The following is a 26,823-nucleotide window of genomic DNA, read 5'->3' as shown; positions in this document are numbered from 1 at the left end:
GCTTAAATGTATTAACACGTCTTAATTGTGCTGTGTTACAATGATGGCAAAAAAACTGCGAAGGACACTTGTGCAGACAGCAAAACAAAGCCTATAATATCAATAATTTATGTTCTTGCATAAAATATATAAATGCAAAAACGTGTCAAGTCTATTTTTCCCTTAATTTTGAAAAACTTTAAGGATTTTTCAGAACCACGGGAACCCAAATTGAAATTAATATTGCTATACTCTCCATTAAAGAAAGAAGGTAATAATAATGAATATTGTAATAAATATGATTTATTAACAGATGTCAATATGTGCCGAGTAATTGTAACAGGTTTAGGAACAAAGACCACACCAAATATCTCTCAATACCTTGCTGCGACACCCCTCGCTCTCGTCATTGATCCACGTTTGACCCTTTGTTGATCCCCTTTATACATGACCCCTGTAAGCCTTTAATCCATGACCGTCACACATCCCGCCACACCTCATCCGTCTTTCCAATGAACTTACGTTACGATTAGACAAGCTTAACAAAACAAACTATTGAGAAGAGTTCTCATTCCTTCATGTAGTTCAGTTTTTTCTTTTCTTGCTAAAATAGTTCTCAGTCTATTTCTCTTTTGTCCCCTTAAAATGTCTCCAAAGCATTTATTCTGAACAAATAGGGCCAAACTGCTCCAACATCAGATACTGGTAAAATCAAATTGGCTCCTCGGAGACTCAATTGGATCTAATAACAAAACTTAATCCCAAGACTAAGTCCTTTACCACTCTGATTTTGAAACTTTTCCCCTAAAATTGTCTGTCAGCACCTGCAGAACAAGGTACCAGAATCAATGAGTCCCTCATTGGGTCAGCAGCAGTGCTCCTCCCTGTCAAACACTCCTGATAATTTACCTCATTCAGTCAGGTGGAAACAACACAGCCCAGTAAATTAATGTTGTGAACTGCGAGCGCAGCCTGCCGCTATACCCCGCTGTGACCTCAACTACTGTGGTTGCACTGTACAGATATTAATGTAAACAGCCTGGACTAAGAATAATTGTATAGTGTATCATAGCACTGGCTAAGTATAGAAAACCTGGTTTGGGTAATGGATCAATATCACAAAAATACACCACGGCGAATACATCCGAATAAATGACTAAATGGATAAAAGCATTCCAAATGAATACATTTTCTGTTCAGCTGGTCGAGGGCGAGTAGCTCGTGGGTTGACGTGACTTGTCTGGCAGAATTTGAAATACGGTCAGACATTGGGTCATGCAAGGCTGGGCGAGGTTGCACGAACAGACCACTCAAAGAGAGGCCTTGATACTCTCTCTCTATATATAGCCCGCAACAGCAGGATAATAGCTTTTCAACCTTGGGGCACTGAGCAAACTGCAAAACATACCATCCCTCCATTCTCTGCCTGCCCTGAAGTTTAACTCACTGAGTCACACTGTTTATGAATGTATGGATTATATCAGTAACATAGTAGTGTGGTGACAGACCTGTTTGTGGAAAACGTAAGGTCGGAGTTGGAGCTGTGTAGGGCCTCTCCAGTGCTGGCATGGAAGTGTACATTGAAGGTAAGCACTACGCCCAGGGGGAAGGCTTTCAGGCTCTCTCTGGTGTGCGTATAGAGAACCGGACTGGTACTGAAGCGCACATATGAAACAGGCACCACCTGAGGAATGAAGGGGAGAACCAGTGTTGCACTCAGTAACTGCAGGGACAATGTCAACTGTTATTTTAAGGGTTAGTTCTACTGTTTATGGTTTATAGGGTGGTGATGCACCTCAGCCCACTGAGAATTAGTTTGGTGCAGATGTAGAAATACAGGTTCAGAATGACACATGGTTAATATTTGATATACTGACTATTATTATTTACAAAGACACTACGTAAAATTTATGACATTAGAATTTCCCTTATGTATTTTTGGTCAACGGCTTCATACTTAGCGATTACTGTGCTGTTGTTTGTCGTTTTGTTCTGATTAATAAATATAGATATCATACCACAGGGCTGGGGCAAAATGTCAACAGAAAATCTTTCAGAAAAGTTTTTTTTTTTTTTTTTTTTATTATTGTTTTGTTTATCTATTTATTTATATAGCCATGCAAGCTATGCTTTGTCTGTACCAAAACAAACTGAAAACACAAAATATAGGCAAGATGTGACATAGATGTGAATGTTTTCTATATCGAGACAAGTTGCTTGAACATTTACCCTTTTAGGAGGCATCATTTTTTAGCTCCACAGTGCTCATTTTCATATTTTCTAATTCCAAACAGCTGTATCATAATTTAGTGTAAGGCTGACCCAAAGGCTTCAAAGCTTCTATGTGTATACAGAGGGAGGAGACGTTGCACCAGCTGCTCCAAAAAAAGAAGGTAGAAGACTGATAAAGGGAACAGGAATTGGAGCTCTTCCATAGCTTTTAAGTAGTCTTAAAACCTGCACACATAAAAACCAGCGAGGGAGTATTTCTGCTCGGCATGCACACATGCAGTCCTGCTCGAACCTCAACACTCGCTTCCTCATCAAGTTTACTTTTACGACTCAAATGCTCATCCATCATTAGACTCATGATTACATTAATAGCAAAGTATATAATTAAAAAGTAACTAGAAGTTTGATCAGCTTGATGTTGACGCTGCAAATACAGTTGTGGATAACTGGCACTGAAGCCCCAAAAATGCTATTCGGGACAGCCCTAATTTAGTGTTTAACTTGTATAAATCAAACTGGGTCTTCAGTATGTTACTTGAAACAGAAAAGTTTCAGCTGACTGATATACACAGCGTATACAATAACTACAGGCAACAGGTCACTGAGATAGAGTTCACTGAAAACAATCCAGCAGGAAACCTATTTCAATACCAGTAATGTGAAACTTAGTAGCATCCGGGCAGTAGCTCTCTAACTGACCTTCACAGCAAGGATGAGAGTTTGATTGACACCAAAGGTCTCTTGCGAGGTGATCAGCAGAGAGGAGATACCAGTGAGAGAGCCAGAGAAGAGAGAGCCCTTATCATCCACTTGAGCGATGACAACCTGGTCAGGGCAATCCAGCATACGGTAAGAGAGTGCACCTAAACCATCCCTATTGGACACAAAGAAACACAATCACATCAAGGTTATCTGAGTTTTGTACACATTCCTGTCACTTTTCATTATGCAATCAAAGTTGTTGGAGAAACCCACACATTTGTATCTTTTAGAACAGACAAATCCAGCATGCAGGTACTTTGTAACTCACCTGTTAGTTTGGAGTTTCAGGGCCGAGTTCGGCGCCATCAGTAGCTCCTCAGCCTTCACTTCAGGATTAAGCATGTGCAGCTTGTCATAGACCTTGATCAAAGCAAAAATGTTGAAACTCCAATTATTAGAGGGCTTTAATCATTCTTTGATGTTTCAGCACTAGTGACATGTCATAGTTTAATGCAGTTTGAGGCTGGATGCATTCAACTCCAACTAATCTGCAGTCTTATCACTTCACAAAGTTATCAACTTCAGATTTCCCAAAGCTCAGCAACTTCAGCGCTCTGCTGACTTAAATGCCAGCTTTCTCTATAATGAAGGAGCAGCAGGGAGACATGGCCACTGCAAGTAGTCCATAAGAGGGGTCTTTCTAAAATATCTGCATTTACAGTATTTATAATACAGGTGCTCAGGACACAAAGATATGATGTTTACAGCGTTGCTTTTTTTTTTTCCTTCAGGTGTACAAAGAGAGTTGTAGACACAATGCTGTACCTGGATCTGGATTTCATCTGTGAGCTCCTGCAGATTCCCCATTAGCTGCCCAGCAGCCGGGTCAGTAGCTCTGAGCACCACCTTCAGCCCTGTCCTCCCTCTTGTTCGTCCAGTCACCCTCATGCCAAAGTTGTGCTCTGACTGGAGCCCCACGTTAGCCTGAAGGAGACAGGAACCATTATTAGAAAGGCAAAAATAGCAGCGGCAAATCAAATAAAACGGCAACAGTGATGAGGAAGCGGGGACGAGGCAGAGGCTGACAAGGAAGCAGAGACAAGGCAGATGCTGTTTATTTTAATCATACTGTAATGCAGAGGCAACACATCTTAAATCAATCTGATAAAAGGATCGCAGGGACAAACAGGACCCAAAATAGAAATGGTTCAGTGGCAGAAACTGCATGTGATGCGAAATACAAGAGCAAACAGACTGAAGAGCACCTCAGTGTGTCTTGACTGGACATCCAGAATGTCTCTTTTGGTGATGGACCACTGGAAGGTAAGTTGAGGAGCAGCATTGCCAAAAGAGAAGGGTGTTTGACTATTGGTCAGACCCATGACATACACAGGCATCTAGAGACAGAAAGGGGATGAATGAAGCATATCTGTGAGTACAACATTACCCTTAGAGAGTACTGAATTCATTTTTTTCCCAATTAAATCTTATCATAATAACCATACCATACCTGTGCTCCTGTCTTCAGTCTTGTGATAGGTGCTCTGATTCGAATTGCAGTCAATTGCACAACCTCAACTTCTACCTGATCCTGAGGACAAAAGATGATGAGCTTTTCATCTGTAAAATCTAAGTGAGTCCAGATCATCCATATATATATAAATATTTACCTGAGACACAACCACTAGCTTCCCAGTCTCGGCATCAACAGCTTGGACCAGTCCTGTCACTGTGGCATTACCAATTGTAACACCCCTAACATGGCCAATGCCATTGACAGAAGCTATTTTCTCATCAGAGATAGAGAAAAGGATATTGGACTGAGGCTGAGGGCCACCCTCAGATGTGATCTATGAATGGCAGCAGGAATGAAAAGAAGAGAGAAACATGAAAAGAGAGGAAAAAAATGGGTATCACTCCTTCATGATTAATCTTGACAACACTGACAGTTTAGTCCAAGGCTTTCATCAATGCAAAGCCTGATAATAATTTGCTGAAAGCTATTATCCTTTGTGTATTCAAGTACTCATGACTGGAAAAATGGAGATCCAACACAAATAATGTGCAGTGCATGTGTATTACAGAGTTTAATGTTAAGCAATTACGAGGCCTATTGGATGGATGGTAAATGCTTTCTAATTAAAGCATGAGCTGAGCCAAATGAAAGGCAAACTGGATGTTTAAACCAAGAGCAATTAGGCTAACATCATCTTCCAGAAGAGTCCTGGCAGAGAGCTCTTTTGAAAGATAAACTGAGGACCAGATGAACTCTTCTGGCAGCATAAACTGGGGCCAGCTGTTTCCAGACTAAGCATCAATATTGTACATACCTGCATCATTGCTCCAATTAACAGAGTCATTTTCCTTGGGATGAGTTTGAATGGTGGGAATACCTAGAAGTAAGGGGGAAAAAATTAAAAACATGTGCAACATATGTAGTAGTCAAAATCACAGTAGACATTTAGGGAATTCACACATTATTATACCTCAATTTGCTGAGGTGCAGATGCAATCTTTCTCCCATTTTTACCCACAACAACAGCTGACAGAGTGGTCTGACCGATAGAAACACCTTTCACTAGGAAAACAGCTGTATCAATTTCTGTGGACTCCGCTAATGATCTGCAAAAAAGAAATTCAGAAATGAATGAGAAAAATTACAAGTTCTTACATCCTCAACCTAAACAACAACTTACTACTTACTTTAGAGAAAGTATAGCAGAAGCTGCCTTGAGTTTAAGATTCATGAATTTGAAAGAGCTGGCTGGGAAGGGCTTCTTATTAGAATCCAAGACTCTGACATAAGCTCTCACAGATTTGCCAATCTCCACCTGCAACACAGATGAATGACATACATCATTAGAGAAATAATCATTTTGGTTCACAGGCAGGACAAAACCTAATGTTGCTAATTCAAGACAGGCTATCTGTCATGAAAATTGGGAAGTAAAGTGCGAGAAGGAGACAACCATACGTAGTGCTTAGACGTCATTGAAGCATTTCAGGAATGTGAGGTACTGATAATAGGGATCATCGAGTCAAGCAGTGTCTCAACCTCCCAAGATTATGGGGCTGGAAACTGACCTTGTCAACCACCCGCACAAAAACCTCCAGGATGTCTGAAACGTGTACTGTGGCTGTGGCAGGTGCGTGAAATGCCAGACAAAGGTCATGAACCATCACCTTCACCTCCCCTGGGTGGACAGGAGAAACCTAGGCAACCACAGCAAATCAAAATGAATGTTTTCATTGCCAAAAACTCAAATCTCTGCATTAGATTGGGCATAGAGATTTCTTGAAAAGCACATAGTATGTTGTTTAAGATCATAATCCCATCACAGATACGGATGTTACTTCTTACCTCAACTGTTCTTTGGGCCTCCTGGAATACCACGTCCACTACTCCTGTAACACTGGTGTTGACAAAAAAATAACCTGAACCTTCTTTGAGGGCCAAGTTCGCCTGCAAAACGGAAAACAATCATTAACTTGTGACAGTGCTGAAAATCACTAAAATGATTACATATTGCGGGGCGATTATGAAAAACATCCCAGTACAACGTAATGTTTTTCTGAGAGCCAGCTGGCCTTGCATGTGACATCAAAGGGGACCTCTGAACACTTTCACTTCTTTAAATCCTCTTACACAGGTCACTAGCTGTTATTTAACCCCCACACCTGCTAAACACTGCTCCTATATTACACAGGATTAAGAGAGTGAGGACCACTGAGGGAAGACAGTAAGGGATATAAGCTTCCACTGTGTCTAAAGGAACGATTATATATATTCCTTCAGTTGTTACCAGAGTGAAAAAAATGAATTTCCATATTTGTTCTGCATGGTGAAAATACTAAATAACATCCTTTATGATGAAATGACAAATGCAATTTAACTTTTTAAGTGAAAACAAGCCATGACAAGCCACCCTGTCAGTGTTCATCCTTGTGAGAGTAAAGCAGTGTTACGTATGTGAGGTCACAGCACTGATAAATCTGTCGCTTACCCGCACATCTGGGTGGTTGTATATGGTCAATGTGTTAGGTGAAATCTTCACATCTTCAACCAACAGGAGCTCCAGAGTGGCTGAGATGGGAGTTAGAGGGTCATACTGTTCAGAGGAATTGGAAAACAGTTAGTCTTAGGGATACTAAATGTAATATATATTATAAACATATGATGCAGTGTGCTGGTTTCCCTGATTATGAAGGGCAAAACTGGGTCAAGACAGGAAGTCAGTTGAAGCTGGAATAGCTCATTTGGTAAAAAAACCTCATCTGACAAAGATCTGACATGGAGCACAATGTTCACATGAAAAATAAGACATTATACAGATGACTGCTTCTGCTTATTCAAGAGGAAGCAGAAAAACGTTCATGGGTTTTTGGTTGAGCCATTGTATTCACTTACTGGACTGGGAACATTAGCTGCTGCCAGATGTGAAACTTGGTAACCCAGAGTAGTCACTGTGATGGCAGCAATACCCGTCTGATGATGGACAAGAACTGTCCGCCGTCCTGCCACAGATAACAACAAGAAAATATTTTTAAAATGAATTACACACATACCTTTCCAAACTACTTCTCTTCTTCTCGAACAGACAACAAAAGCACAATAAAAAATGTTTTCTCAGTGATAGGTGAATGGACATTTCTCCGCCTGCCTCTGGTGTCTTGGAATTAAATCCTGCCAGAGATTTTCTCTCTTCTGCTTTTACCTCATTACTCATGTCTAAAGAAAAGAATGAAGCTAAGCTGACAACCAACTCTCTTAAAAACACAACAAAATACAAACCGAATAAGAAGGTTTAAGGCACATCACACAGTTTTACCGTGAAGTTTTATCTGTTTGTTGCCGTCTTTGAACGGCAGCAGCTCCATGGGCATACTAGGTTCAATGCTGACCACTGACACCTTGGTGGATTCCCACAACATGCTCAGAGAGCTGAAGTTGTCAAACTTCCTTCCTTGTTGATCAAAAGCAGCCAAGTCCAAAATGGGGTTGCGGTAATTTGAGACAGGCACCTAGAAAAAGGTATTCTTGATTAACTCATTGTCCAAACACGATACTTCAATTATGGAAAAGAAAAGACACTTGTTAATTATTAAATATTACATTTTTGTAAGCTTGCATTCGCTTTCTCCACACATGTCTCTATTCAGAACAAAGATGTCTCCTTTCAGAACCAAATTATTTAAAAAGAATTGTACATTCACCAAAAGACTTGTCATTATTTCTTGAGCCTGAACTCACATGGACAAAGTAATCAATGTAAATGAGATACCAGTGTTAAATGTGCACAGCTAAACTCTGCAAGAAAAACCTTGCTTGTGAAGGTACCACATACATACCACTTGTTTGTTTTGCTGCAACAGCGGACAGGTCAGGTCCAGCTGTGGGCTGGTATACACTGGCACCAGAGTGAGGCGAGATGGAGGGGCACATACAAACTTGACCACTGCCAGCTCCACAGCAGGATAAGGATTGGTCACACTGGCCTCATTTCCTACCATTACCTCCAGCACCTGAAGAATAACATCACACAACTCAGTTGAAAGCTGACAAAATATTAGTTGTATTTCTATAACTATTCTGAGGGTTTACAGTACTACAGCGAGGACACTCTCATGTGCACAGCTGGCAGCATAAATGGTAAATAGAAAAAAAATGATTTCAACAGATCCCACCTGCTCTGCCAGGGCCCTGCAGGTTGCTCTGACCCAATGCTGGTTGTAGTTGTGAGATGAGGGACTCGTCCGAGTGAGGGTTACGCTGGCCTCATCCTCAGCTCTCAAGTTGCAGAAGAACTTTGAGGGCTCTAAAACCCAAGGGCGTGGCCCGCCCTCAAATAACATGTCTTTAGATGATCCCAGAGTCACCACAGCCACAGATACAGGGTCCACTGCCTGCCAAACAACATTATTTTATCACAGTCATACAAGCAGGACACTTTCAAGAGGAAATGCTTTTACAAATGTCAACACATCTGAGGAAGCAACATAAATGAAGAAGGAATTTAAGAAATAAAAGCAGGTATTTATCTGTATCAACTTGGCCAGTCTAGTGTTAAGTTTGCAAAATGCTGAGCAGTATTTCTCAGCAAAGAAGCAAAAATTGGGTCAACCTTTGCTGCCAGGGTAAAACAACTGAAGACACATCACACAAATGTGTGCAATATCTCGAAGAATACTACTCAATCCCATGATAAAAAAAAATACATAGCCTCAAAAGTGGTGCATCAAACAGCATGTTACTGTACTGATAACACTAAAATAACATTTTAATACATGTAAAATTCAAGAAAACCACAGCTGCTGGTGGTTCAGGGGTAACAAAATCATTGTGATATTAGACTTGGTCACCTCATCATAATACTCTTCATACTGTTAAATTAACTACGACAGTTGAAGTCAATTTCATTCTGCTGCAGTACTAGAGTCCGGGCGTACAAAACAAATCAGTGTAGCAACTGTATAATGCATAATTAAAATGCACAGCTCACAGAAGAAACCCAGGAGGGAAACATTTTAACACTCGCTGATCATCGCATTTCTGCCTTGGTTGTAAGGAGAGACTGTGTGCTATGAATGTGCAGCGTGAGTGTGTGTTTCCTTAGACTACAAAAGCTAATTGGTGCTTTGAGGTGAGAATAAAAGAAATCACAACAAAGACTTCAGGTGCAATTCAAGATTATTACACCATGCAGATGCCCCATGGCATTCAAATAGAAAATGTGTGAAGTATACTTTTAAATAAAAACAACTAAAAATGACACGCAATGAAAAGAGCATATGGACATGAATTTGAGAGACCTTGAGAAATATCTGATAAGAGAGCAAAACTATCAAAGTACATGATGATCAAGGTCCCAGAAGCATGAAACCTTTGGACTCACTTTAAGGGGAAGATAGGCAGCAATGGTGATCTTGGCACTGAGGTGAACGTTGCCATGGGTGTAACTGACAGTAAGCATGGTGTACCCAGGAGCAAGGGCCTTGGCTCTCACCCCACTGCAATGGTCCTGGCCTGGAGCCATCCTCTCTGGATGGGGACAAAGAGGGTTGGAGGAAGCCAAAGAGTCAGAGAATGCAATATGACAACAAACAAATAACCACAATTGTTCACGCAGGTGAACTCATTTATTTTCCTATCTTCGGCCACACTCGAGTACAGAGAGGTATTACTATTTGTCCCAGCCTACTCATCTGATTAATAATACAATATTCCAAAATGAAAAACTGTAGATCTTGCTCACAGGGGATCTTTCAAAGAGATAAATGTTGTAATGACAAGGCATAAAAAATTTAAAGTGCTTCAGTCTTAGAGAGGATTGTGCCCACGCTGTTTGTCAAAGCACAGGCCACTGCCAGTGTTTTGTCTTAAATTTATTTGGGTCGGGAGATGACACAGATTTTTGTCTAGTGATAAAGATACTTGTATTCATTATTTCTTCCACAATGTGAAACTGCAGTTGCAGGCGTGCACCAGCACGAGTGCTTTCATGGCTGTAATATGATTGTAATAATTTAAGTCTGCATTACAGTCATTTGCAGTACCTGTAGTACACGACACACTGGACTGAGCACAGCTGTACTTTTAATAAAAGAAAGTGAGAAACATAATTACCCTCCTCATATAAGCCCAACGTGGATGTTCACTCTAGCAGTGCCCACTAAACACTTTCATTCCTTACATAAAAGAGTCATGATCACTCATAACTCATATTGATTAACACTAACCAAAGTGATCAACAAATGACTCCCATGACTGAGCCTCCAATAGTTAGTGACCTTAACTGAACGGTAGCTCTTACACAACAAGATTAAATAGATTTTATAATTTGAAAATTTGCTGCATCTCAATATGACCCAATCAGATTCAGATTCACCATGTAGTAGTTGAAAGACGCCATGGTTCTCCTCCTCAACCTGCAGGTCAAAGTGGGAGCAGTCGCTCAGCATGACCCGCTCTTTCTCAACCTCCTCAAGCAGGCCGAAAATCCTTAGGGGCAGATCCAGAACCAGGCCCACCCTGGCCTCTACTGTGCAAGGAGCGAAGTCCATGGCCACGGGCTCAACAACATACACCTGAGGGAAAACAGGATCAAAGAGGCATGAAAGAGCGTTAGATTGAGAGCTTGGAATGATCGGAGAAAAGGCAGATTTAAGCTGTAAGCCTGCAATGTATGTTTATAACCACTCAATTACTGTGAGTAGGAATTGTGTTTTCAACTTGTTTGAATGACCTCTAAATATACACTTATATATAAAATACTTGTACTAGAAAGGACATTTCAAACCCTTAAATACAAATTAAAGACTGTAGAAGCAGAATGAAACCTCACTTGTATTAATCTTTGAAAAACTTGCAGCAAAAAGCAAAGTGAAAAAGAACTGACAAGTCCAAAGTTGGAGAGTTGTTCAAGCTCTCTGTAACACTGAAAATATGTAACACCCAATGATCCCAAATGAGTACAGACATTTTGAGTATTCACTCATTCAAGAGGGAAGGCTTACAGGCTGAACACCCTGCCGGTTTGAGGTGCCCAGCTCATGTGCCTGTCAAGCAAGGCTGCAGCAGTGCGTCATCTAGAGATTTGGAGTCTTGGCTATTTTTACTGTGACATGCACGCAGTTCATGGCAAAAATAGACCTGAAAACCACCTATAGACAGTCATATCGACATCATATCAGCGTGTCACTACAGTTTTAATGTCTGTATCTGTAGAATATGGCAAGAGACATGACGATAATAAAAAAAACAGGTGAGGGGCAGTTTATTCTCTTGTGCACTCTTATTTTTCTCTCCCTTCCTCTATCTCTTTGTCCGTCCCATTTTCTCTCTCTTTCAGTAGGGGTAAAGGAAAATCACGTCATCATTTTTATTGACAATAAATAAACTCCATATACGAAGCAACACTGCTGCAGCAGCCATCAACTTTTGACAAAATCCCTGAAAATTTAATTTCAAATGGTTTGGTTTGCACAGATTTGATTGACAGTGGCTTGGCGACATGAATTTCAACACATTTTAAATCACATATTGCTAGTTGCTAATTAGTGCGTGGGATTTCATGTGACAGCATTTTTTCCCCGCTGAGAACCGCCCCCATTAAATTGGCATAAAAACACTCAGACAATGACAAAACTCTCAAGTGAAATAAATTGTCTTGTCAGAACATTGCTCATGTTAGGTGATTAAGAAAACATTTTTGTTTTTGGCTTCTTGAATAAAGAAACAAGATCCACACCTGTTAAAAGATGTCACATTATGCAGGTTTATGCAGTAGCAGATAGTTTTGGCAAAAATTAATTAACTAAAGTCTTAATCTCCTGGAATCCCTTGGATCCATCTTTGTGACTATTACTTGAGTGCAGTTGTCAACCTCTCAAGTGTAATCTTGACTTTTTAAATATAGTGGATCGTGTGAATGAGAAGTGACCACATTATCTGCTGCTACTCTGACATTAACACTATACTCTTATACTATATATGAAAAATACCGCAACCAAAAACTGTATGTTAATCAGACTCATTATTTGTGCCATAAATTCCACATGAATATTTAACAGATGTTTTGTTTTACAACTTGACCGTTTTAAAAGGTCAACTTACCTTCATTTGACCAAAGTGCAGCGGGTTGCGTAGATCGTGAGCATAAACTACACTGACGCCAATGTCACTGACTGTTGTCATCACTCCTTTCACAGTCACTGTGGCGACAGCTGTATTGGAGGAAGACCAGCTGAAATTTCCACTCCCTCCTGTCGCCTGTCACAAGCACCAAAGAATAGGAGTCATCATAAGCACAAGAACGACATCTCAATGGCAAAGACTTATTGTTTCAAACACTGTCTCATACAAAGAGTGTCCTATGCTCTACTACACTTCTGCTCTATGATGGATTAAAAGCCATTCAAGCACAAAGTTTGTGTATTTATGTGTTCTGAAAAGAAATAATTACCTTTATTGTGTACTGATAAGCTCCAACCTTGGGCTGCCATGGAAATGTCAGAATACTGGGACTGAGAACTATAGGATTATAGATTTCTACATCCTGTTCATTGTGGACTGGGTTGGCAAGTGCATGGACGTTTCCGGTCTGAAACGGAGCAGAGGCCACAGGAAATGATGAAGTAGAGGAAATGGGAAGAAGGTTAATGCAATAATGACAGTCCAGCTGAATTACTCAGGGTCATGGATGCAATTAAACTCACTTCATCAACAACAGCACTTAGAGTAGCATCAATGAGAGTCAGGCCTTCTTTTAGCGCTTTGACACGATGATACGATCCATTCAGAGACGACTCCTTGAGTTCAAAGTACTCCGCAGGGAAATCGGTGTTAATACGGACATTCTGAAAAATAAGGTCAAACCCACACGCAGACGTCAAACCAGTGCATTTGTATGATTCTAGATAGAAGCCTGGTTTCACTATTGCAGACTCTGTGGTTATTTTTTAATACTGTGCTTTTGCTAATGCTTTGGATTTGTACATACTTAAATGGTGACCATTTTCTCATCACTGGTTTGAAATGTTGGCTAATAAAACTCAAAGGCCAGCAAAGGAAGGCTCAACAGGCACTAAATCTCTCTTCTCTAATGTCTCTCAGATGTGTTTTTGGGCTGCATCTAATTACAGATGACCAAACTTTTGTTTTAGCCATTATACATCAACTAAAAATCATACTCAGATTACTGGAACACAGGCAAGTCATCACTACTAATAAAACCGTGAATGTATAACAGAGCATATCAAAAGGATATTTGTGGGGGAAAAAACAAGCAAGAAAATTAGTTTTGACTGCTTATAGAAGTCAAGCAGAGGTGGTGCTCTTCACTAAAAATGAAATGTGAAATATTTGATTTTTATCCAGTTAGCACAACAAAATGCTGGTCATAGGTTGAGTCCAACACAGAGCACCTTTCTGACTTTCACAATTACCGTCACATACTGTAGAAATATACAGAGCATTCACATACATGCAATATGAATTTTTTTTAAAAAATGAACGTAGTGATTTTATTGAAGCATACTTACATCGGAGAGGAATATTTTGTGGCCAGACTTATCAAATACTTCAATCAGGATATCATATACTCTTTCTGTTTCCAGAACCCAGCTGTCCCCTGGACGTATTTTGAAAGCTAAACAAATTACAGAGAAAACAGAGATTAGCTACATCTTCTAAGCACTCAGAGAATGAAACACTTATCATTATGTTTTCAGTGGTAAGAGCTACAAACCTAGGTAGCCCGGTTCAACCACATATAGCGTGCTGTTGGGTAGGCGAGACGCTCCCTGCATTCGAAGACATAAGTAGATGCTACTAAGGAAAATTAAGCCAGATAAGAACAAGATTTGCTGTAAAAACACTTCACTACAGGTAACACAAATTCCCAGACTATATATTATCAGCTGAAGGCAGCTATTAAGCCAAAGAACGTAGATCAGTGGAGGTACACTTTGTCAGAAGGATACTTTTATGATCCAGCACCACATTGGTGTGGCCCAGTTGCATTGCTGTAACTGTGGAGGTGCTTTGATCCAGACTGGCCACAGCAACATCTGGGTTTCCATTAGGGCCAACCACACTGTTCCGAAGGTTCAGTTCATACTGATCACAAGGCATAGCGACCTCTGGACAAACACAACACAAACGCAAATTAGCTTAAGAGCTGGCATTTCTGTACAAGGTAAAACTGTAAAAATGGCACAGCAACTCCTTTCATCTGGTCACAGTGAGTGAAATCAATGACTTAACCACATTTATAAACCACATTAAAGTATCAAACTAATGCTTGAACTTTAAAGACCTGTGAGTTTGATAAAAAAAAATAAAAATTAAAAAAAAGTTTTAGAGACATGCCTATGTAAAAAAAAAAAATATATATATATTGTACTTTACTTTACTAAACACAGTCAGACCTGTCATCGTGCCCTGTCTTATCTTCAGGAGTCTATACCGGATGGAAGTTCCCGCCAGCAAGTACACATCGTGTGCGGGACTCAGCATGATGTTCTCTAAAATCAGCAGTCTCACCTCTGCTGCACCCACATCCTGTAGCACAGAAACCATGGTTACAGAACAACAAATCTTCAGCTTCCTGCCGTGACAAACTAGAATAAAGTGGTTGCAGTGTTCAAACTAGAATTACCGCCTCCGCACACAAGTCAAGTTCCTGTTTCTGAGCTATGGTATTGAATAATGGCAGAACATTTTTTGCAGAATATTACGATGTCACAGTGCATTTAACCTCTGGCCTTTTGGATATCAAATGCCATATCTTTATCATTTTATCCTCTTAGACATGTGTATAAAACATTATACGAATTCTTGAGTTATGGCCAAAAATGTGCTTTGTGAGGTTACAGTGATCTTGATTATCGGCCACCAAAATCTAATCAGTTCATCCTTGAGTCAGTGTGAACATTTCTACCAAGTTTGAAGAATTTCCCTCAATGCGTTTCTGAGGTATTGCATTCACTAGAATTGGGCGCCATGAGGTTACAATAACCTCGACTGCTGAACTTTGGCCACCAAAATCGAACCAGTTCATCCTTGAGACCAAGTGAACACATGTACCAAATTTGAAGACATTTCCTTAAGGCGTTCTTAAGATATCGCATTCATAACAATGGGACATATGTACATGTACGTACATACAACCCAAAAACACAATGCCTTCGTCTGAGGCTGTTCAACTTTGTGCTGGTTTAAACATCCTTACCTTGTACAATGGCTCTTGTATTTTGGCCTTCAACTTGGCATGTCCTGTTTTCAGTCCTGACACCAAAATAATATCGCCCTGTTTCCCAACACGCTCCATTTCAGATATGTAAGTTGGGGGGTTGTATGTGGACTCAGAGAATTTAAGTACCCTTGAGGAGAGAAAAGAGATGAATTAGAAAAATATACTTGAGACTCAACTCACAATGGCCACTCGCATCTGACCTCAAGATTGATTAGCCATTAGAGAAAGAGGATATATTATGGTTAGGTTCACAATTCAGTGTAGGTTTTGTCTCCCTTCAGTCTGCCATCAGATTAAAAAGAAAAAAAAACAAGGTTGGAGTTTGAGAGGAGTATTATACAGGAAAGCATACCGTAATGAATTGTAAGAGTCAGAGAATCCATTCACATCTACGTCTTTCACTAAGGTCCAGTCAAACACCAGACCTGAAAGGGTGCTGAAGGTGTTTCCTGCAACATACAAAAAGACAAGAGTCAGGCCCTACTCCTTTATATCACACATTTTAATCAAAACACAGAGTGAAATTTTCCACTTGTATTATAAGGCTGAGGTCACTATATTTGAATGAATAATGCATGCTGAGCACGACTTTCTGAAAGCTCCTGGCAGTCAGATTAGCAAAAACAAAACCAATAGGCATTTCATTACAGGACACTTGCCGTCCTTTTGCAATCTACTCCATCAAAGGAATCTAAAATCTACTTTTAAAACAAAGCAAACAAAAACAAAACACCAGGCCCTGGAGTGATCATCAGAAAGATACAGGCTATAGCTACAGCTCATTAAACTAAGTGTGTCCGCCCTAAATGGAACCAGTCGAACAGAACAAACAGCCACCCCACAGAAGCAGCCTGAGGGGAAAGAAGCCCTTGTCTAGAGCTTGCTTAGTCATTTTTCTGAGAAGCCTAGAGAAGAGCTAATACACAATACGACACAGACTTGTTTCAACAGGAGAAAGAATTAACTAATACTACGAGTACTGATCTAAATTACTCTTTATAGTCTTAAGGAGATATTTAATTCTTAACAACATCAGTAGCATACAATGAGAATCATTTTATCCTGTGATAAACCAGGACACGTTACCTTCAGAGTCCAGTGCATGAATTCTGAGCGCCAGTGGTGAGTCCTCAAGATGAAGCTCTCTGGTGGTCGACACTATCTGGATCTCGCTGATGATGTCGACAATAGCGTCACAACGCAGTACCTGCCCTGTAACTGCAAATGGAAGAGGGGACAAAACACCTTATACACAGTACAAACTGCACAGTGTTGCACTTTAACCAAACAAGGAAAACAAATGTCTTTACGAGAGCAGTTTCTCGTTGAGGCTCAAAGTATATAAATCTACCCCCTGGCTAAAACACGTTCTTTATCAAGTGTATGGAAATAGCAAAAAAGGGTGAGATCTCTCGAGCATCCTCTGCTCCTGGCAAAATGTTGTACAGTTATCTACCAAGTCAAATATTGTGGCTTTTCCGGTCTGGAGCAGTCACGGAAAGTGGCATAACAGCTGGAGAGCGTTAGTCCACATTCAGTGACAGTGGTCTGGACATATAGTCTTACCTTTTGTTGTTTGTTTGCTTAAAAGAAACAACCAAGATGTTTGTATAAGGGCCAATATGCCAGATTTTTCTGATTACAGAGATAATGCTCACAACTGCCATTCACCCATGATTGGCCAACCGTGCCACAGGCAAAAGATGACATACTGCATTTCACAATCGCAAACAAGGAACAATAACATTTTTAAAAAAGTGTTGTGCAACAGACCGAGAGGATGTCGATTGGATTTGCTATTCTGAAGGGAACAGAGTACATTTTTGTCTAGAGATATTTTTTTATATCACCTGCATTTTGAACTGCGACCATTTGAAAATCTTAAATCCACATTTCAGGGTTCCATTCTGTTCAAGTGATAATTGTCTGAAGCCCTATTCACACAGGAGTAGTATTATCAGGGATTTCAGAAAATACCAGCCCATACATACATTCAAATAGGATAACAAACGTCTGTATTTTGCTTGTATTTACTGACATTATCTCCTTGTCTTTAGCAGCCACATTATTTATAAAGTTTAGAGTTGATTTACCCACTTTATGCATGCGTTGCAAGCATGAAAACACATGTGCAGCATTTAGACCAAGTAAAACATGTTTCATCTGTCTTACCTTCTCTGTCATCACTTTTAAACGTCAGTATAGCTGATCTCACAGCACAGCTGTTCTCACAGCACAGCTGTTGACTGCTGTTCAACATATTATGAGCCATAACCAAAAGTCGGTTTGTGTGACTGAATGCCTGTCTGTATGTAAGTATATATACTATAGTTATACTGTATGTTTGTGCAAATAAAAGCATAAAGTGAAGAAATGTTGTCCCCCAGCTGGTTCGTATACTACTTCTACACACGAATCTATTTCCTAACTCACACATAGGAACAATTCTTGAATGCGCCACTTGTGTTTATGTATGTGTATGTAGGTGTATTATTTACCAACATCTTCTGCAATAATGATGCTGGTCAGTCTGGAGGGCTGAGTGGAGAGCGCCTGGACAACAGCTTTCCGAGAGCAGCCTTTGCTGCTGTCTTCATCCACAGCCTGGATGCTTGCTACTTCTGGCCTGTTGGAGGACCTGGATGTAGAAACAAAAATAAAGTAGTTCTTTATTTATCACAATAAGAATGTTGACCTTATGTTGATCACAAAGTAGGTTTGAGGTCGAATAACATTTTCATATTTGGAGTTGCAGCTATAATGATAATGTACACTTTGCTGTGACACAAGAAAAGTTTTTAAAAAAAAAGGATATCCAACAAAAACTCATATGAACTTTAAAGTGTTGAGCAGCTTTCTGGCTCCAACACACTGCCGTGAACACACTTGCATTGTAAACAGTACGCTGGGCCATGTGGCCTCATATGCCCTATGCAATATGACACCCGAGGGTTTACGACTTACCATCTGTAGCAGCCTTCAGTAGTTTCCAGTGTGAAGTTAATTTTTGTACTTCTGGCAAGCGGCAGCAACACTTTGGGAATATTTAGTTTGGAGGAACAGTGAACTCGAGTCACCGTTATCAATAACAGCAACGCCAACACTGACAACTTGAAGGAAATCATTTCCGCCACATGAGATTGCGGAGATTTATTGGCAACGGACGAATGAATGAATGAACGCTAACTTTCTGTACTAGCTAAACTTCCTCCGTCCCATTAAGTTAGCTGCATGTGCCGTAATGTTGAAGCTGTGGCTCTGAGACACACGTTTAAGTGAGCTAACATCGCCTCTGAAGCTATTTCTCAACTCAAACTCACGGCGCCTTCCTGTGTAGTTTCAGTTTGAGTCGGTTGTTAACGGACAGCAGCCACATGATAATAACAGTCACACTGTCTCTCAGTCCTCTAACTCAGCTCCTTCGCTTTGTTTATCCTCGGAGACGCTTTCAAACACACAGCAATTATAACTTTGGACTCTCCGGTTTCATTTTAATGTGTAAAGTTAGCAAATGTTAGCTTAAAATAAGCATATTTAGTACAAATACCCGCCATTAGCAATAATTGGACTCAGTGTGCATGCCGGGAGTGGGGAAACGTCATAAACATGGGCGGGCAACAAAGGCTATGACGCGTCTTCTTAAAGGTACAGTTTGTTTGTTTTCTACCACTGAACTGAACTGAACCCATTCACATTGAAGAGCCTCAGTCCTCAGATCCTTAGGGAAGGGTCCCTTGTTCACACTGTGTCTTCTTTGTGCTAATTTAATTAATAACCTCTGCAAATGAGGTTTACTGTGTCTGTTTATAGAGACTCTAAGTCACATGGTAGTGAATGGAGAGAGATAAATACATTTTTTCATCCCGCTTGAATGGTGCCATGAACTACACATATGATGTTTGTCAATTTAAAAGAGGATTTTCCAAGTCAATAAAGTCGCAGTTTGTCGTCACTTAAGTAAAACACCAACTCGGCAAAGAAAAAGGTACTAAAAAAGATGAAAATCACAATAAAACTGGCCATATTGAAAACTGCATTTATGTGAAAGGGTGGTTCGTTAGTTCTGTGAGCTGCTAATATAAAGGAGCAGCTCTACAATGTTTAAGTTACAGGTTTTGGCTGTGTAGTCTTTATTATTACTTATTTTCACAGTCTTATATTTCATTAGTTTTAAGACAAATTGCTACTTTCTCAAGATGAAAAATTATCTTTTAAATTGACATCATATGTGTACTTCATGGCACAATTCAGACAGGATAAAAAAATGATTAGTCTCTTTCCATTCACTACCATACGAAGTGTTTCTGAAATAAGGTCCAATAGAGCAGACGGGAACTTGACTTTGGCTCTCTATTTGCTGGTGGGTTGGTTCGTCAGCAGGATTACGCAAATACTACTAAATGGATTACATTGCGAGATAGGCAACCTTTCAACATTTTTGTTGTTTTCAAGGAATAGTGCATGGATATTGACAAAAAAATCAGACGTATTTAGGTGGCTGGTATCTGTGAGTGAGTACAAACGGGGACTGTTGGGTGGAGGTATGCGCTCTACTGAGGGCCATTCAAGTTGTAGATATGTCTGTTGAAATGCACCAATAAATTACAAAATCAACCAAAATCAAAAGACTCTTACATAACTATCTAATCTTGAGGCTGTCTTGTCAAAATTTTGGGAAAATCAATATTATCGGTCATTGTATATTATCAATAAAATTATAGCAGATAAATAAAGCCGATTATATAAAGCCAAATAAGTTTAATTTACTGATTACACGCAGCATCTAAACATTCTGATTCAGTAGCACCTTGAAAATTGATCTTCGGAATAAACACTGAAAAGAAGACAAAGAAACACGCTGTTGTTGCGCTCCTGACATCAAATTGCTGCACCTGGTGGGAGACACACAGTGTAGACTAGAGAGCCAAACATGTCATTGCTGGTTTGGACATATTTTACAGTTTCAGAGGACGAGAACGCAACTGTAATTTTTAGAAAGGGGAAAAAGTCTAAAAGTTTAAACACCACAAATCTTATTAGAGATATGGAATATTAAATCATTACTACATTTTAGCCTTTCTTAACTAAAGATGTGCATAAACTACAGGTTATGAACTTAAAATATATATATATATATTAAAATATAAAATTACCAGTCAGCCATGAGAAGCAGGTTATCGTTTATTTTATCGGCTGAAAAATATCTATACTCTATAATATTGTGCATCCCTAACTTTTCCATTTTAACTACATAACAAGTTATAAGTTAATGCTGTGCTCACATTGTGCCTATTCATAAATAGATGCATCTAATGTGTTTACATGAAGATGACAGAATATGTACACAACGTGATTGTGGTTGCCATTTACAGATATGGTCAAGCGGCATCAGCAAGCTCTTTGGGCACACCTCGTTCAGCAACTGCCATGCCACTGGTTATGTAATACAACCCCAAAGCCCTTAAATTCACCCCACTTGCTCTTCTGGTCTTGATTTCAAGATTCTAGAAGTGTAGTTGAGCTGTATACTGAGAATATTTCTGATTTGTTGTCCCTCTCAGAGTGGTGGACAGAAATTTAAGCACCATAATGCAGTCCATATGACAAAATCATGAAAAACAAATGCCATAAAGTTGCACACACACTGAACTGACTGTAATAACATGTTTGAGTAATCCTAGACACTGGTAGACAATAGATTCACCTACCCATGGACTCTGACCGCTAAGATAACACAAATCAAACATCAGCCTGCCCTCCTACATAGGGAATGTCTGCTCTGTATGGTGAATGAACTTAATGTGCAGGGCATTAAGGCGTTGGCTGGCATAAGTAACTGAATAATTTGTGCACAGTTTGATTGATTTGTATTATGGTAGAATAAGCTACGAATTAATCTGAATAACCACAAAAGGAAGACCAACATGAACTGGCTGCCAGTCAATTTTGCATTGGATGCATTCAGAGTTTGGCTGTCTGGATATTCAGTATTCAGTCAAGAACATGCAGTGCACGACTTTTCACCCCTAGGTGTCACTGACAGCTACCTGTATATCATTCTCACCCGGATTTGGGTGACGGCAGAGAAAAGGGGACATGTTTTTTCTATGGTATACAGGCAAGCAAGGGAAGTGTCATCACTGCCCTTACATCAATACCATATTTAACCACAAAAAAAAGAAAAACAGTGGTTCAGGAAAATATGGTTAAAAAAAAATGGCAACATGTTTGAAAGTGCAGTGCTGTTAAAAGGCAAGAAAGTCTCAAATCTTATGTTCTCTTCATTTGTTTGCATGTGAGATCATTTTCTGGCATTAAATTTGGCCCTGAGATAAACCATGAATTGTTAACAGAATCTTAATTACAGTCTTCATTCAGTTGGCTGCATTATTTCTGATCCATCCTCTCACCCACTTTGAAGTTATGACATCAGTGCTCCTCCTGGTTTGTGCCTCTAGTTTTCTAGACACAGACAGATGCACGGCTTGACTAGCTTTGGTGTTGAAGTGTGGAACATAATGCTGCTTTGTGCCAAAGGTGACATATTGTTTGAGTCAGAGCGCATAGCAATAAAAGCCCATTGCTGACTGGTGCTCCGTTCCAATAGGTTGACTTTAAGGGCAACCATGTAGTTGCATCTGCAGCAATCTACACATATACTGTATATTCACACTACAAAGTCACTTGGTTTAAAGTGACGACTTGCCAAACTTGGCTTGACTTTTCCGAGTTATTTTGGGTTGGTAAAAAACAACGTATCTTTCTTCAGTTGGATGCAGTTGACAATGAAACCTGAGAAGACTTTCATTTATTCTGACAAAGCCGCTCTATGTGGCCTTCACTTCTACATTTAGTTTCATCTTTGTACCCTGTCCATGGGCAACGAGCGTACAATTGATGTGAGGAATGATGTAATGTCTGGGAACATGGAAAACAATACCTGAATGTCACGCTGTGTCTGTAGCACTTCACATAGAAGCTCATGTCTAGACAACACAGAGTGCAGCAGCAGACTGAACTCATTCAAAGGGGAAAAGTGCTTGTAAGGTAGAGTTGTTTTCTGGGCCTTGGCTGGATCATTATGCTATTTCCTCAGTTCAGATCTGGCACAGTCAGAGTTCAGCAAAAAGGGGGAAGTTTTCAAATGTTCTTTCTTTTAAATTGTCTGACTTTGTGCCTGTGTTTTTGATTAGTTAAACAGTCACAACCTTTAGAAGTTACTGAATGTAGTATATTTAATCAACTGGTAATTCTTAAAAGTGCAACTTTAAGAACTTTTGCTAAAAATGTTCAAAATATAAATACATTTTTCTACAGAATGTAAAAAAAAAAAGATGTTTTTGTACCATGTTGCAGAAACACGCCTTTACATGTCCCTGCCGTGTCTTCATCATCTTGATAGGCTCCACCCTGCAGCGGTCCAAAGCTCCTGTGTTAGCGGTGTAAGCAATGCCAACACTCCCCTGGTACTTCAGGCTCCCAGCCTGAACCACTAGCTGCATGGCTAACTGAGCTAATTAGCTAATGGGAGCTGCAGTTAGCAGCAGTTAGTGGTAATCTGGTGATATGTTATCCTTTTTGTTGGGAGTATAATTGCCAATTCTTTCATATTGCACCTTTAAAGGTTGACCTTTCAGGTTTCAATGTGTTGTACATTGGAATCTCACTTTTATGCTGGGCAATTGTGCAGCATTTTATACCACACACCGAAACCATCAAAGCATTTCACCTCCGATATTAGACTAAATAAAAACACACGGCAACACCCATGTGTTGCACATGCAATATTTTCCTTTGTCACAAAAGGCTGCAGCTGCTTTGCAATTCTGTCCAGTGTCTCCTCATCTGGCATGCATCAGCATTCACATCCTTCCTTGTGTAAAGTCGGGAACTTTTCTTGGCCACCGTGCTTGGCTTGGTCCAAACAAGTGGGTGCAGAGGGCCATAGCACTTACTTTAAATGCTTACTCAATGGCAATATTCTCATCTCGGCTTTCACCAGAAATGTAATGGACTTTGGAGGGGTCACTGCTTGAAACAGTTTGGGAAGTACACAGCTTAAAGGTCCCCTAGGTGTGAGGCACAGTTAAAATTGCTGTAGGTAGGCATAATAAAAAGGTGTAACTATCCAGTGGAATCAGCCTTTGCCTCAGGGAGCTATTTTGTGTGTTCCAAGTAATGTAAAAAAGGAGGTGGGACTGGCTCAAATGATTACCATGGTAGAGCTCTCACTGTGTGTGATAAGACTACTGATGCCCAGATGGCCTTGACTCAGCAATCTGGTGAACCTTAATGCTGGGTGATATATATTTTTCACAATAATTCTCTTAAATATCAACATTTCCCTCAAGAAGTGATATACTTTTTTTTACTTTCAGATTAAAATGGTCCACTTAAAGTAAAACAGGGCCTGCCTGTGGAGCTGTTCTGCAAGTATTAAATCCTTTTACACAATCTTAACTACATGCTTTAAATTCCCTTGCCATTTCTACGGTCTAGGCATTAGGTGGATAGAGCTGAGTGGGTTTGCATTCGCAGCTCTATGCATTCACGATCATGGACAATGGAGGTGTAATCTGTCCAAAATGCTTCCACGTGCCCCACATTTAATGTGTACTAAGCACTCTTTATTTTCAAAAATTGTCATTTAAATTCACATCGAGTAAATGACCATGGTTTTGATAGCACATCAGGTTTAGTGGTGTTAAATATTCAACACAGAAGTGAAGTGGAAACAAACATTTTGCCATTTAATAGCTGAGCCAAAAGCTGTTGTGCTGTGGGGTAGCAGCCCCCCAGCACACATGCCTTTTAACTACACACTGGAAAGTCTTTACAAGACCCAGGTGGGCAGTCACTTTCACCACATTACATTTGGGTCTTAATTTCCCGTGGTGTAGCCCCCCGCAGAGCCACAGTGCCCGGCCTTTGCTGGTGTACTTTAAAGACTTCCTCTCTTCACTTTATCTTACAGACCGGCAGCAGTGTATTGATGGAAAACATACTTGACCAGAGGAGTAAAAACGTTTTTGTTTTTTTTGGTGAATCTATAAAATTTATTGGTCATTAGCCATTTGTTACAGCCAAACCACTGTGATTAGAATAATAAAAATAATCATCTGGCACTTTGTATGTGGGATTCTTACATAATCCTTACACAACACCGTAATGGGATGATGTCGAAGGATGATTCCACCTTCAGGTCCTTGTGAAATGACTCATGAAATGAACAGATAGTGGTCTGATGTATACAATATATCAACCCAGACCACCCCATCTCTCTGACCTAACAAAGGTTACAACAAACATTACAAGGCTCTATCCACCTGTTTAAACAAGAGCAGAAGATCAGGACAATGCATCACACAACGGACAGATAACATTAAACGCCTGCTGCATCAGGGAGCCAGAGAAGACAATGATGTCACCATCACTGGCATCAGTTTAAATGAAAGCCCTGAAGAATATTGAGGCTATGCTATCGTCAAAAGAACTGAGGCAAGAATGACTTCACTGCGCTGGGAGAACAAATAATAAACACAGCGTATTAAACTTTAAACTTTAATTCAATATCCAGAGTGTGAAATAGAGAAAGTGCCCATTAGGTACATTATTACGAGGCAGGGTTGCAGTCAGTGGGCTTGGGCAATTAGTAGTGGCATAAGTCACCATTCAAACATGCATGAATGAGAAATTACAACAGTGTGGGGTGCAATTACCTCTCCCAAATCAGTGCGTGTCAGATGACATTATCTCGCAGGCTGAGAGCCATTACCGAGCTGAGGGTTTCCAGCCCCAGAAGAGTAAGGAGAGGTCAACTACTGTGGGGGGAACAGACCATTTGTTCCCTGCCTGTGACATGAGGACATCTCTCTGGAGTCAGAGGGCCTCAAATGTTCCAAACCTACAAGGCATGAAGCATTATCGGGTTCCTTTCTCCTCAACCATTGATTTTTTTATAGAGATGATTTATTTTTGTGTAGGGTCTGTTGAAACTACAATTCGGAACAAAAAAGGCAGAGTATAGAGTTGTTGAAATGACACACGGAATAATTTACATCTGAAGTGGTAATTGGTGACACAACACAGCGTATTGCGACAGACATGTTGCTGCAGGTGGCTATGTCTAATGTGTGTTATGTAATCTGTGGGGTTTGGACAACATCTGTGGAAGAGAGGCGCTTGTAAAATTTGATTTCCTTTGATGGTGTTTTATGGTGTTGCATGGTTGGGTTTTTAGGCTCCAGAGCAGGGCAGGGCCGCACGGAACAGCGATAACAGCTTCCTCTGGGATGAGCCAGGGCCACTTAGCTCATGTGTCAGGTTATTAATGATCACAAGATTGCGTCAATATCAAGTTGGACTTGATTTCAGGGGAACTGTGTCACACATGTGTCTCCTGAAGGGAAGCACAGCTTGACTGCCAAGGTCAGACTGAGATACATTTTGTTTTTTTTTTACTTCTGTTTGGTGCTTTTTTTTTTGGTTTTTAAATAAAGTTATATATCTTATGCACATATATTTCTCACATTTAGTGGTGTAAGGTAAAGGAGATAGCCCCCCCAAAAAATTATTGAAATTGTCTATAAAAGGGTGCCATATCATATAGAATGTATTCATTTTCCACACCAACAGAAGCTCCTCTCTCCCACAGAAAACACTGCTCTGAAACGCCTCGTCAGTAGTCCCGCCTTTAATTACTTGACTTAGTGACATCACACTAAGTTACCATGTCATTCATTTGCATAATTTATACATAGTGGCTAGTTTGGCAAGTAAGAATTGATTTAGCGCAGCTGCTCTGTTGTTGTTAGCGGTGCTGGCTCTGGCTTGTGTGAGCTGACCAATCAGAGGAGACTGGGTATTGACTGGATATTCCCCAGAGGGGGATTACAGAGCTGCAGCACTGGACTGGACAATATGAGAAAACTGATGTGTTCTAACTGCAAATGCATCACATCTTTCAGCAAAGTAAAGTGGGCTGGTGGGTTTTTCTTTTTCCAGTTCTTCATGCTAACAATGTCACAAAACATCCCATGTTATATTGGCTGTTTGGCAGCTCTATCATAACTGATTTTACTCCAAACATTGCCTAAACTAGGTCTGTTTAATACTGAACCAGGACAATCAATACAGCTGTCATGAGTATGAAGTT

General features: G+C 40.1%; 1 protein-coding gene across 1 annotated transcript in view; it reads right to left on the bottom strand.

Annotated features, from left to right (window-relative positions):
• nup210 (nucleoporin 210) overlaps positions 1–19,239 on the bottom strand; it is a 28,275-nt gene extending 9,036 nt beyond the window's left edge. Inside the window, exons 1-31 of the mRNA XM_073471120.1 lie at positions 18,633–19,239; positions 18,167–18,306; positions 16,755–16,886; positions 16,021–16,117; positions 15,645–15,795; positions 14,842–14,974; positions 14,395–14,553; positions 14,160–14,228; positions 13,954–14,060; positions 13,129–13,269; positions 12,876–13,013; positions 12,527–12,682; positions 10,800–10,998; positions 9,807–9,952; positions 8,599–8,817; positions 8,263–8,436; positions 7,743–7,935; positions 7,322–7,428; positions 6,918–7,022; positions 6,275–6,376; positions 5,998–6,126; positions 5,617–5,744; positions 5,400–5,535; positions 5,244–5,306; positions 4,584–4,763; positions 4,424–4,504; positions 4,179–4,310; positions 3,739–3,897; positions 3,242–3,333; positions 2,911–3,085; positions 1,488–1,663 (exon numbers count right to left, since the gene is read on the bottom strand). Of these exons, the coding sequence (XP_073327221.1) occupies positions 1,488–1,663; positions 2,911–3,085; positions 3,242–3,333; positions 3,739–3,897; positions 4,179–4,310; positions 4,424–4,504; positions 4,584–4,763; positions 5,244–5,306; positions 5,400–5,535; positions 5,617–5,744; positions 5,998–6,126; positions 6,275–6,376; positions 6,918–7,022; positions 7,322–7,428; positions 7,743–7,935; positions 8,263–8,436; positions 8,599–8,817; positions 9,807–9,952; positions 10,800–10,998; positions 12,527–12,682; positions 12,876–13,013; positions 13,129–13,269; positions 13,954–14,060; positions 14,160–14,228; positions 14,395–14,553; positions 14,842–14,974; positions 15,645–15,795; positions 16,021–16,117; positions 16,755–16,886; positions 18,167–18,306; positions 18,633–18,793 (4,280 nt within the window). The 5' untranslated portion in view covers positions 18,794–19,239. The remainder of the gene's footprint in view (positions 1–1,487; positions 1,664–2,910; positions 3,086–3,241; positions 3,334–3,738; positions 3,898–4,178; positions 4,311–4,423; positions 4,505–4,583; positions 4,764–5,243; positions 5,307–5,399; positions 5,536–5,616; positions 5,745–5,997; positions 6,127–6,274; positions 6,377–6,917; positions 7,023–7,321; positions 7,429–7,742; positions 7,936–8,262; positions 8,437–8,598; positions 8,818–9,806; positions 9,953–10,799; positions 10,999–12,526; positions 12,683–12,875; positions 13,014–13,128; positions 13,270–13,953; positions 14,061–14,159; positions 14,229–14,394; positions 14,554–14,841; positions 14,975–15,644; positions 15,796–16,020; positions 16,118–16,754; positions 16,887–18,166; positions 18,307–18,632) is intronic.
• Positions 19,240–26,823: the final 7,584 nt, after the last annotated feature.

Source organism: Pagrus major, chromosome 7 (assembly GCF_040436345.1).
Source record: "Pagrus major chromosome 7, Pma_NU_1.0".
NCBI classification, from domain to species: Eukaryota; Metazoa; Chordata; class Actinopteri; order Spariformes; family Sparidae; genus Pagrus; species Pagrus major.
This window is presented reverse-complemented; position numbering and strand designations above follow the sequence as displayed.